At 42.0% G+C, this 12,951-nt stretch overlaps 1 protein-coding gene across 3 annotated transcripts in view; it reads right to left on the bottom strand.

The window, feature by feature from the left end:
* TNFRSF19 (TNF receptor superfamily member 19) overlaps window positions 1–12,951 on the bottom strand; it is a 49,558-nt gene that overhangs the window by 3,037 nt on the left and 33,570 nt on the right. For all 3 annotated transcript variants that reach the window (XR_011853033.1, XM_072134303.1, XM_072134304.1), the window contains 4 exons: window positions 4,651–4,812; window positions 3,406–3,531; window positions 2,974–3,067; window positions 211–553 (listed from right to left, as the gene is read on the bottom strand). Coding sequence is in view for 2 of the 3 variants with exons in the window: in XM_072134303.1 (XP_071990404.1) it covers window positions 211–553; window positions 2,974–3,067; window positions 3,406–3,531; window positions 4,651–4,812 (725 nt within the window). In the remaining variant the exon portion in view is untranslated. The remainder of the gene's footprint in view (window positions 1–210; window positions 554–2,973; window positions 3,068–3,405; window positions 3,532–4,650; window positions 4,813–12,951) is intronic.

The raw sequence follows: 12,951 nt of genomic DNA, 5'->3' as shown, positions 1-12,951 counted from the left end.
AAAAATTACCTCATAAATTTAATGCAGTTATCCCCAATGGATAACTAAGGTAATAAGTCTTTTTCCTTTACACAAGGTACAAGGGAACCTCGTGGCTGTGATCAGTGGTGGTTAGTGACCTTAGAACATCTGGAAAAACCTCTTTGAGGCCCATTTACATAAGACGATGATTGTTATCTTTCCGGGATTACACAGATTAAACCTACGTACCTGCTTCTCATCTTGGACACATGGTAAGTGCTCCTCCTCAGGCTGGTTTGCCTCAGCTCTTTGACAAGCATCCAGCTCTAATAAATGAAGATGATTTGAGGACGCCGTCTCCGCGCTGATACTCTGCACACTATTTGTGTGTAAAATACTTGGCTCCTCTGTATCTCTCTTCAAAGTGTCTGCATCTCCTCCTATTAGCTCCGGATATGGCTCACAGACAGGAGAGCTATCACTGCCAGGAGGTGTTTGCATAAGAGGCCAAGTTTCGGCAAGCTCTCTGCAGGCCGAGTGTGAAGTGGGTCCAAAATATGCTGGAATCATGTCCGCCTCAGCGTCCGCGTTCCTGAAAAAGCAACAATTATTAGCAATGTCCTAAATGATTTAAAATGCTAGCTTGCCTAATTTTGTCGCCTGCACAATCACAGACAGGCCACACAGAAATCATTAATTTACTGGGAATTACATGGTTTACTCTTCAGGGATATCTAATTATGACTCTACCAGATATACCAAATGTGTCAACAGAAAATAAATTATTATTTAAACCAAGTTTTTTTTACATCATCACTGACAATAGATGATGTCACAGCTTATCTCCTCCCCCTCCCTGCACAGTGACTTATATAGGTAACACTGACCCATCATTACATCATTACTGGCAATAGATGATGTCACAGCTTATCTCCTCCTCCTCCCTGTACAATGATCTCTATATAGATAACACTGACCCATCATTACATCACTACTGACAATAGATGATGTCACAGCTTATCTCCTCCTCCCCCTTCCTGTACAATGACCTCCATATAGATAACACTGACCCATCATTACATCGCTAATGACAATATATGATGTCACAGCTTATCTCCTCCCCATCCCTGTACAGTGACCTCTATATAGATAACACTGACCCATCATTACATCACTACTGACAATATATGATGTCACAGCTTAGCTCCTCCTCCCTGTACAATGATCTCTATATAGATAACACTGACCCATCATTACATCACTACTGACAATAGATGATGTCACAGCTTATCTCCTCCTCCCTGCACAGTGACTTATATAGATAACACTGACCCACCATTACATCATTACTGGCAATAGATGATGTCACAGCTTATCTCCTCCCCCTCCTTGTACAATGACCTCTATATAGATAACACTGACCCATCATTACATCACTACTGACAATAGATGATGTCACAGCTTATCTCCTCCTCCCTGTACAATGATCTCTATATAGATAACACTGACCCACCATTACATCACTACTGACAATAGATGATGTCACAGCTTATCTCCTCCTCCCTGTACAATGATCTCTATATAGATAACACTGACCCATCATTACATCACTACTGACAGTAGATGATGTCACAGATTATCTCCTCCCCCTGTCTGTACAATGACCTCTATATAGATAACACTGTCCCATCATTACATCACTACTGACAATATATGATGTCACAGCTTATCTCCTCCCCCTCCCTGTATAATGACCTCTATATATATAACACTGACCCATCATTACATCACTACTGACAATAGATGATGTCACAGCTTATCTCCTCCTCCCTGTACAATGATCTCTATATAGATAACACTGACCCATCATTACATCACTACTGACAATAGATGATGTCACAGCTTATCTCCTCCTCCCTGTACAATGACCTCTATATAGATAACACTGACCCATCATTACATCACTACTGACAGTAGATGATGTCACAGCTTATCTCCTCCTCCCTGTACAATGACCTCTATACAGATAACACTGACCCATCATTACATCACTACTGACAATAGATGATGTCACAGCTTATCTCCTCCCCCTCCCTGTACAATGACCTCTATATAGATAACACTGACCCATCATTACATCACTACTGACAATAGATGATGTCACAGCTTATCTCCTCCCCTCCCTGTACAATGACCTCTATATAGATAACACTGACCCATCATTACATCACTACTAACAATAGATGATGTCACAGCTTATCTCCGCCCCCTCCCTGTACAATGACCTCTATAGAGATAACACTGACCCATCATTACATCACTACTGACAATAGATGATGTCACAGCTTATCTCCTCCTCCCTGTACAATGACCTCTATATAGATAACACTGACCCATCATTACATCACTACTGACAGTAGATGATGTCACAGCTTATCTCCTCCTCCCTGTACAATGACCTCTATACAGATAACACTGACCCATCATTACATCACTACTGACAATAGATGATGTCACAGCTTATCTCCTCCCCCTCCCTGTACAATGACCTCTATATAGATAACACTGACCCATCATTACATCACTACTGACAATAGATGATGTCACAGCTTATCTCCTCCCCTCCCTGTACAATGACCTCTATATAGATAACACTGACCCATCATTACATCACTACTAACAATAGATGATGTCACAGCTTATCTCCGCCCCCTCCCTGTACAATGACCTCTATAGAGATAACACTGACCCATCATTACATCACTACTGACAATAGATGATGTCACAGCTTATCTCCGCCCCCTCCCTGTACAATGACCACCATCTGTTTTTAATAAGTCAAATATAAAATTGGTGATACGTTCATTTTAAGAATGAGCAAGGAGTTGGAAACTCCTGTGGAAAGATCTAAGAAGTGAGCAATTTTCTATACAGCCATAGTAAAAATGATGGTAGTGTAATGAGTAATGAGCTCATACCAAATTGTCTTATAAGTAAATCTAGGCCACTTACCCCTCGTACAATGTGCTGTGTGATGGGAATACACAGCCGTGTTCAATGCTGTACGTCTCTTCGCAGCAAAATGATGGAATCAAGTGAACAGGACCTAAGGAGGGAAACAAATATCTACATGACTAATTAAGTAGATCGCAACGTCTCCCTAGTGGAGTCAGATATGTACAAAGATTGACCAATACATTTCCACTAGTAATCCCGGGCCCTTGACAGTGAAGGGATATGATATGTGGTACGTTCATGATGCATTGTGCATTAATAAAGGAGATTAGAATAAAAGGAAAAAGGGTCTACTTCTTTCTTAGAAACAGCACCACCCTTCTGAATTGGATGTGTCTGGTATTGCAGGTGAGATCTATTTAAATGATGGATGTAAGGACCTATTTGCCTTGGCATTAGAGTGATGGAGCTTGTAACCTCGTTACATACCACAATCCTGCGGTGGCTCCTGCTGGCATCGACAGTACGTCCTATGCGGGTGCTCAATGACTTGTGGTCTGTCGAAGCACAATAACTCTGACCCAGTGTACTGCACATCCTGCGATCGAGTAGACCCTAAAGAACGGAGAAAGGAATGTGAGAAAAATGGTGAATATATTGCAGGAGATTTACAAAGCCTGTAAACAAAAATCCTGCTGTAATGAGTAATGTATAAGCATGCAACTAATAGGAAGGTTGGACTACAGCTAATAATGCAACATCTTACAGGATCTGACATTGCCGTACACATGGCACAGTGCAACAAATTGTCAAAGGGGGGGAAAGTAATGGATAAATGAATAAAGAAGGGAATGAAGCAATAAAGGCAAACGTAAAAAGAAAAATAGGTAGGGAAGGAAAGAGTGGAGAAGAGAAAAAGAAAGGAAGACAAGTGAAGGGAGAAGGAAGAGAAAAACAGAAGACAATACAAGAAAGAAAAGAAATGAAGAAGAGATGGGGGAAAAAAGAGAGAAAAAAGGACGGAAATAAGAAAGAAACAAATGAGAAGAAGGAAGTTGGAAGCAGAAATGGAAGAAAAGAAAAGAGAAGGAGGAAGGAAGAAAAGAGAAGAGAAGAAAGAAGAAAAGACAAGGAGGAATGGAAGAGAATAGAAAAAGAGAGAGAAAAAAGGAAACAACTCAGAAAAAAATGAATGAAGGAAGTTAAAATCATGAAGGGAATTTTAGAAAGAAAGGAAGAGAAGAAAAGGGAAGGAGGAAGAAAAGAAAAGAAAAGAATGAAGAGAAGTAGGAAGTTAAAAGAAGGAAGAAAATGAGGAACGGAAGAGAATAGAAGAAGAAAGGGAAGAGAATAGATAAAGGAAAGAGAAGGAAAGAGACAGAGGAGAGAAGAGAAGGAGGAAAAGAAGAGAAGAAGGTAGGGAAGAGAAGGAGGGGAAGTAGAAAGAGAAGGGTAGTAGAAAGAGGGGAGAAGGGTAGTAGAAAGAGAAGAGAAGGAGGAAGGGAAGAAAAGGACCTTACAGAAAGGAGTATGGTTGTTAGGCAATGTATCCTACTAACCAGACAAGACAGACAATACAGTAGTACAGTGCAGCACAGTAGTCAGAAGTCAGTAGTCAGATCAAGTCAACCAAAAAGTAGTAGTAAAGGTGGAATTATGTCGACTGTGAATAACGGGTAATTCTTCTACTACAGCAATATATATGTATACAGGAGCGGACTCTCGTATACTCACAGTTTGGATTCTTCTCCATGAACTGCCTCTTGCAGTAGATAACAGAGAGGATGAGGAGGGCCAGGAGCACTGTGGACAGGGCACTACAGATCACTGCCGCCAGAGCCGTATCCCGGGGACTGGATGCCGTAGCTGTGATCTTCACAAGGTTTACTTTGCTGCCTGTAAAAAAAAAAAGCTGAATGTCAAAAAAAAACCCTAAATGAAAGAATTTTTAGGAAAAATACATTTTCTTAAAATTATTATCCCCATTTTATTTTCACCGACACGATGTGCGAAACGTCCAATAGTCTGGAATTACTAATGATACAACATCTAGCCAGTTGTGAGGATGCCAGATAACTGTGAATGTGCTGAAATATACATACAATTCTTACTTCTCTTAATAGCAGTCATATGGTTGTACACATTGCTTCTCTTTAACAAGCAGCTATTACCACATGGAACAAAATACATATTTCCCTCTTTGGCCAATATCAAAAAAGCTTATGGTCAAACCACAGTTATAAAAACCTTCTTCTTCAGGAGACAAGTACAAAAATACTCCAATGCACTACCATAACCGGGCAACAGGCTCCTCCACGTTCTCAAACAGATTTCCATTCTCATCGTCCAAACCTCTGAAATAGCCAAGAGACCAGAACAAATTCATCCGAGATCCCACGTCAGGAGACGCTCTGTGCCGCAGAAGGGTATGAAAAAGCACAACTGAGCTTTGATGAAAGACCACAATCCTCCAAGCCAGGAGCCATCATAGTGAAGCGGCTCCACGAAAGGGAAAGATTGTGTTTCTTTTTACATAAACTCATTTATCAGACGTTTCTACAGGTTTTTCCACATGAATTATTCCCTAAATTGACTTAGTTTTGGTTCAGTTATAAACTTTAGATAGTTGTTTGCTTCACCTACTGCACAAGGGACTTCACAAAGTAGTCACACTGGAAAGGCACAGTCATGGTGCCAAACCTCTTGTAGACAGCAAAGTATCAACAGGGCAAAAGTAGAACGGTAAGTAAAGCCACCACGGGTCTAGTGGTAGCCATAAAACACATGGAACTCAATGGGGCAGATTTACTTACCCGGTCCATTCGCGATCCAGCGGCGCGTTCTCTGCGCTGGATTCGGGTTCGGCCGGGATTTATTAAGGTAGTTCCTCCGCCGTCCACCCGGTGGCGCCGCTGCGCTGAAAAGCATCGGAACACGCTGGAGTTCACCGGCTCGGGCTGAGTGAAGGTAAGCGCAAGCTCCGCGACAGATTTTTTGTTTTAAATGTGGCGGTTTTTCCGAATCCGTCAGGTTTTCGTTCGGCCACGCCGATGCACCATAATCCGATCGCGTGCGCCAAAATCCCGGGGCAATTCAGGGGAAATCGGAAATATTCGGCTAACACGTAGGGAAAACGCGAATCGGGCCCTTAGTAAATGACCCCCAATATCTTGATTAGAAAAACATGGTTCCACTACTTAAATATCTGCCTAATCCATATTGCAAAAGCAAGAAAGGATTGAAGGAGAAAACTGCTGAGGTAGTTAATAGAGAGTTCATTAATTTTCATACTGGCTACAAATATGTCCAGGACACGTGAGTGTCACAGAGGGTGGTCCACTTCTCTGAACCAACCTATAGAACCGGCCCATAATATCACTCGGCAGCCATTCTCCAGTGTAACCAGATCTATCAACAGACATTGTGAACATGACATACAATCATCATCAAAAACATCACACTAAACGTGAAGTCCTGTACACAGGTCCTCAACGTGCGAAAGGTTGAGAGGTGTTTAAGGAATCTACTGAGTGAATGGCTTTTAATCTTCATGTCATGGAAGTAGAGGAACATGTGTCCTGTTTAAAGTTGGTCTCTTCTCTCACCACTGTGTCACCAGTCAGACATTGTCATCAATCACGGCCAGGCCGGGGCCTCCTCCGCAACACGGCGGAGAATCCTTAACAGAACTGGTTTGGTTGCTTCTTGGGTTTGTTATACATCTTAATGTGTCTTTTCTGAGGTTGTCTCCAAACTGATCTGATCTGTGAACATCTGCTATAGAAAGTTATGGTTTTCTCAACTGTCCAATAGCAAACAACATTACTGCAAGATCTACAGGACTAAAACATCTCAAGGAATTTATCGAATATTTCAGAGGCAAAGTTTTATTGATCAATGAAGAAGAGGTTTGGGATCTTTACAAAGATTGAGGATTGGGCTTATAGATAGAGCAGAAGGAGCTGAGCAGATTGTATATTGTGTCCTGTCTCCAAGCAGCATGTTATAGAGCAGGAAGAGCTGAGTAGATTGTACATGGCGCCCTATCTGCAAACAGCATGTTATAGAGTAGGAGGAGCTAAATAGTGTCTTCAGGTGGAATGTTATAGTGCCATGCACAATGACAATGGCCATCAATGCCAGAAGTCAACCACTTGGGTTATTAGATTGCATCAATTTTCAATGTGAAATACCTGGAAATGGTGGTCACTCCAATGGTGGTCAAAGCACATGTTCTTAGATTCCTGTGTAAGTAAGGTTCAATCCCTATGTGTACACAGCCTCATAAAAGGAAGTTCCTCACCATTTAGAGCGAATCCAAGGTGGAGCTTAAGAAAATGATCGCACCTCTACGGTTACACAACCTGGCGTTGGGTGCAACAACATTGGCTTAATCAGTAAATCCTACACAATGGGCCGGGATTACAAGTTGTTGATTCTAGATTAGAGATTTATAGTAAGGTCAGAAGTGGATCAATGCTATAGCAGGTTTATAGACTCTAGATAAGGCTTTCTTTTCCACAAATATTGATACTGGATAAGGCGAAGGATACTCTCATCCCCATCATTGTGCGCGGTGAGTATAATGTAAACATGTGACAGGGCTCGTAACCTTGCACTTTGGTTAAGTTATTTCAGCACGTGGTTAAGAGATGTTGAATTCTTCTGATGATAGAAGATCAACGGCAAGGTCCATGAGAAGATGAAGAAGAAGGTACATTCCTCATATGTAATATTTGTGGTGAGCATATGCCACCATCAGATTGGAACTTTTTTTTTTAGAATAAAACTAGTTAGAGACCTTTACATATCACTAGTGTCCTTTGCCCTTCCCTCGAGAGAAGGGTGGATTCCTCAAAATGTGACAGGACATTATCACCCAACTAAAAATGTCTTGTATATTAAGGTGTTCACCACTAGCCAAGAGCACAAGGGATGGATGGACTTAGAAATGTACGCAATTGTTCAATTTCTCTCGACAGACTCCTAATATAGCCAACAGCTTACACAACCTACCTACCCCTATTTGATTGTGATCCCAATGGTAGATCGAAAAAAAAAGGTGTGGTGGCTACTTATCTCCCTAAGGAACAAAGGATAAAGCGCTTTCAATTCCAAAATTTCAGAACTTTAATTTAAAGTGTTTGGCCACTTATGCACGACTGACAAGACAATCGGTCAAAATATTCCAACTTTGGTGTGGACAGAAAATCTTGTTTAGCTATGCAACCACCACCGGATCAATGGTAGCATTCATAGCAGGTTTGGTGGATGTTAGATTTTGGATCATCATGGACACGCCATTCTATGTTTTGATAACCTACATCATACTCCTATAATATGGAAGGACATTCATGACATATAGCTCCGAGTCTGATCATTCCTAGTTGACTACTGTGAGATTCAAAAGGGACATCATTAGTCATCTTTATTTGGTGTAAATGGAGCGCTGGTCTAATATCTACTGCTCCATTCACACAGGTGACCCTAAGAACCCCTTTCCAATGCTGAGAGCCCATGTCAAAGAAAATCCTGCATGATAAACTAGGCACACTTACTAATAGATTCAGGCACCATATATACCAGATAATCTTCTTATATTTCTATGCCATTGCTTCATTCCAAAAATCAACTTTTAAAACTATGCTAATGTGCCTGAAGGGCTCTGGGGCCTTACTAGAGCCTCTCCATGCTGCAGCTTCACAGACTGTTACACTGTTTCCCTATCCCCCTCTGCTCCCCCAGTCTGTGATGTCCATGGATAACAAATATAAGATGATCATCACAGTCCCGGTGTCTGGATCTACGAGTAAGTGCCCCTGGTTTATCATGATGGATTTTGAAGGTAGATTTCCTTTAAGATACTTCTCCTGAGAATAAGATGATCAAAGTGCTGTGCATTTCAGTGATCATTACTAATTTGTTGCACATTTGGCATCATGTATTTTCTCTTTTAATTTCTCTGCAGCACCTCCACAGGAGAGCTTAAGTATTACATTGTGTCCCATTCACATCTATTTGATAAGGTCCTCCAAAGAGATAGGGACTATTTGAAGCTGCTCTTTTTTTTCCAATACATTTATGGTCCATAACGAGGGAGATTTCCTTTATTAACTCAGAAATTCCTGATGGATTTTCTACACCGGAACATGTTTAAAAGCAATTCAGGTTGCCATGTGAATTTATACGACTTAGAAAAGGAAGTGCTGCTGTAAAACATGTCATAAAAAGCAAAGAGCGCTGAGCCGTCCTCTTCTTCTACATCCTCTCCACAACATCTGTGCAGTAGGATAAGACATAAAATGGCTTTTGTGCTCGAGATGTAAGTTTCCACAAGGATTAGAGGACGAGGCTGCCAGCTGGGAGCAAGAACAAAGATCACAATCGGAAGGGCACAGGCTCAAATTGCTCTGTTCACTCTCCAAAATATTCTCCAGAGCGGTCACTGCACAATACCAACACATCTATGGAGGAGGACCAGTCAGCAGAAGCGGAATGTAGCCGAAAACTGAGATAAACAGATGTTGTAACTGAGATAAATAGAGATTTAGATACAAGAATCCAGTTGTGTCAGTAGGATATAATATATAATATAGGAAGTAATAGAGGCACGTGCTGCCGACATTAACACACACAGGTTAGTGACTCATTTATTCATCAAGATAATCATAAATTATAGAAACTAGAAACCCCAAAATACGAGGATCACATTTACTAATCAAATGTAGTCATTCATGGATATCTAGTGGGGAAGATTCCAATAGGGACTACAGTTAAACATATATGGAAAAAATATTATTAAAAAAAAAAAAAATAACAATATGAAAAGATCATAACTACAAAATGGTGACAGGGGTCTATCCCACTTCCAAAGTGTTGGAAATCTGCAGCGAAAAAAGAAGCATAAGCTTCATGTTTTTCTATAAAAATTGCTACAAAATTATTTGAATTATGGTGACCATAGACAGGAATTCCTCCTCATATCCATGTTCAATCACATCCATGTCCTTTCTGCAGGCAGTATGTTATAGAGCAAGAGGAGCTGTGGAGAAAGAAGATAGTGGGGCAGATTTACTTACCCGGCCCATTCGCGATCCAGCGGCGCGTTCTCTGCTCTGGATTCGGGTCCGGCCGGGATTTATGAAGGCAGTTCCTCCGCCGTCCACCAGGTGGCGCTGCTGCGCTGAAAAGTATCTCATCACGCCGGAATGCACCACCTCGGACCAGGTGAAGGTAAGCGGTCCCCAAGCGACACTTTTTCGTTTTTTAAATGCGGCGGTTTTTCCGAATCCGTCGGGTTTTCGTTCGGCCACGCCCCCCGATTTCCGTCGCGCGCATGCCGGCGCCGATGCGCCACAATCCCGGGGCAATTCAGGTACAATCGGCGCAAATCGGAAATATTCGGGTAACACGTCGGGAAAACGCGAATCGGGCCCTTAGTAAATGACCCCCAGTGTCCTATCTGCAGTCAGCAGATTATAGAGCAGGAGGAGCTGTGCAGAATGAAGATAGAGTCCTATCTGCAGTCAGCAGATTATAGAGCAGGAGGAGCTGTGCAGAATGAAGATAGGTGTCCTACCTGCAGGCAGCATGTTATAGAGCAGTGATGGCGAACCTTTTAGAGACCGAGTGCCCAAACTACAACCAAAATCCACTTATTTACCGTGAAGTGCCAACATGGCATTTTAAGCAGTAACTTATTGCTACGTGTTCTTCCACATCTTTCAATTGTATCAGCCGCCTAAGGCTACCAATACAGTTGAAAGAAAGAGGGCAGATGGCTTCTCTCCAGGGTCTCTCTGTACAGGACGAATGGTGGGTCCAGCAGGATGACCTCCAAAGATAATGCACTTCTGTCAACACCTTCTCATTTTTTACGCAGTTCCAAACAGCCAATGAAGTGTCACTTTAAAATAGCGCTGAGAGCAGCATCTCTTAAGTTCTGGTGGATTTGGTCCTGTTTGGTGAACTCTGTCCTGCAGTAATGGCCTGAGTGCCCACAGAAAGGGCTCTGAGTGCCACCTCTGGCACCAGTGCCATAGGTTCGCCACCACTGTTATAGAGCATAAGGAGTTGAATGGGGGCTGAATGTGCTGAATTGGGTGATAAGTGTTGTATTATTTCCCAAAAGAACAAAGTTTCAGGCATGTGTTGTATATAATAATAATAGAGGAGGAGGAGCTGTGGAGATTGCCAATAGTATCCTATCTCAAGACAGCATCTTATAGAGCAGGAGGAGATTGTAGATAGTGTCCTATCTTCAGGCAGCATGTTATACAGCAGGTGGATCTGAGCACATTTGAACAGTGTCCTATCTGCAGGCAGCAGGTTATAGAGCAGGAGGAGTTGAATGGGGGCCAAATGTGCCGAATCAGGGGGACAAGTGCTATATGATTTCCCAGGAGAACAAAGTTTCAGGCATTTGGTGTTGGGAGACCCCCATAGTCACAAGATAGTCGTCTATTTCTGCTGAATTTGTACATAGAGCTGTAAATTTAAGGAATAGGGCAGTTTGCGTGCACCCATGCGGATAAGCAGCCACCTACCTATTATATACCATGCAGATAAGCAGCCACCTACCTATTATATACCATGCAGATAAGCAGACACCTACCTATTATATACCATGCGGATAAGCAGACACCTACCTATTATATACCATGCAGATAAGCAGACACCTACCTATTATATACCATGCAGATAAGCAGCCACCTACCTATTATATACCATGCGGATAAGCAGCCACCTACCTATTATATACCATGCAGATAAGCAGACACCTACCTATTATATACCATGCAGATAAGCAGCCACCTACCTATTATATACCATGCAGATAAGCAGCCACCTACCTATTACAAACCATGCAGATAAGCAGACACCTACCTATTATATACCATGCAGATAAGCAGCCACCTACCTATTATATACCATGCAGATAAGCAGCCACCTACCTATTATATACCATGTGGATAAGCAGCCACCTACCTATTATATACCATGCAGATAAGCAGCCACCTACCTATTATATACCATGTGGATAAGCAGCCACCTACCTATTATATACCATGCAGATAAGCAGCCACCTACCTATTATATACCATGCAGATAAGCAGCCACCTACCTATTATATACCATGCAGATAAGCAGCCACCTACCTATTATATACCATGCAGATAAGCAGCCACCTACCTATTATATACCATGCAGATAAGCAGCCACCTACCTATTATATACCATGCAGATAAGCAGCCACCTACCTATTATATACCATGCAGATAAGCAGCCACCTACCTATAAAATACCATGCAGATAAGCAGCCACATACCTATTATCACATCAATCACTAGATGTGTAAAACCTGCGTGTAACAACTTAAACCCACATAAACATGTAACCAAACACTGCCCCCATACAACTTTACAAGGTGTCATCTCCTGTCCATTGTCAAACCATTGAACACAAGGAAGGAAGAGTTGCTTCTCCAGGGAAAGGAGTCTAGACTTGTGTGCTGTATTCAGTCTCTGGACGTTTCTATAAGGGTACACTGGTAAAATGACAGCAACTCCCTACCAGTCCAACATCCCCATGGCTTCCGAAACCATGCTGGTAGGATAACCGGCTTGGGCAGGTGGTGAGGTGGATGAATGGCTTCTCTGTAGAAAAGCCACAATAGATGTAAAGGTAACAACACTGCTCTGTACATTAAACTTGTAAAACTGCTCCTTATTTAAGAATTCTGAATGAATAGAGGAGGGGATTCTCTTTCCAATTCCATCTTCTTATGGCCAAAGTGGAGACCTGCTCTAAAGAGAATTCCTCATTCTGAAGGACCAGACCTGCATTAAACAGCCAAACCATTATGTTACACGAGTCCTGTGAAGGGCTTTGCGATTAGTTTATGATAAATTAACCTTTAAGTAAGTAAAGCCCTACAGCAGTACTGAGTCAACTCAATTTGGTCTGGATCCATTGGACTCCTTTCGGCCGGGTACACTGTGGTTAGTTTTGAACTGCTTCTCCCTCTAGAGAGTG

The sequence above is a fragment of the Engystomops pustulosus genome, chromosome 2, assembly GCF_040894005.1.
Source record: "Engystomops pustulosus chromosome 2, aEngPut4.maternal, whole genome shotgun sequence".
NCBI classification, from domain to species: domain Eukaryota; kingdom Metazoa; phylum Chordata; class Amphibia; order Anura; family Leptodactylidae; genus Engystomops; species Engystomops pustulosus.
The sequence above is the reverse complement of the archived record's forward strand: the minus strand, read 5'-3'. Positions and strand labels throughout refer to the sequence as shown.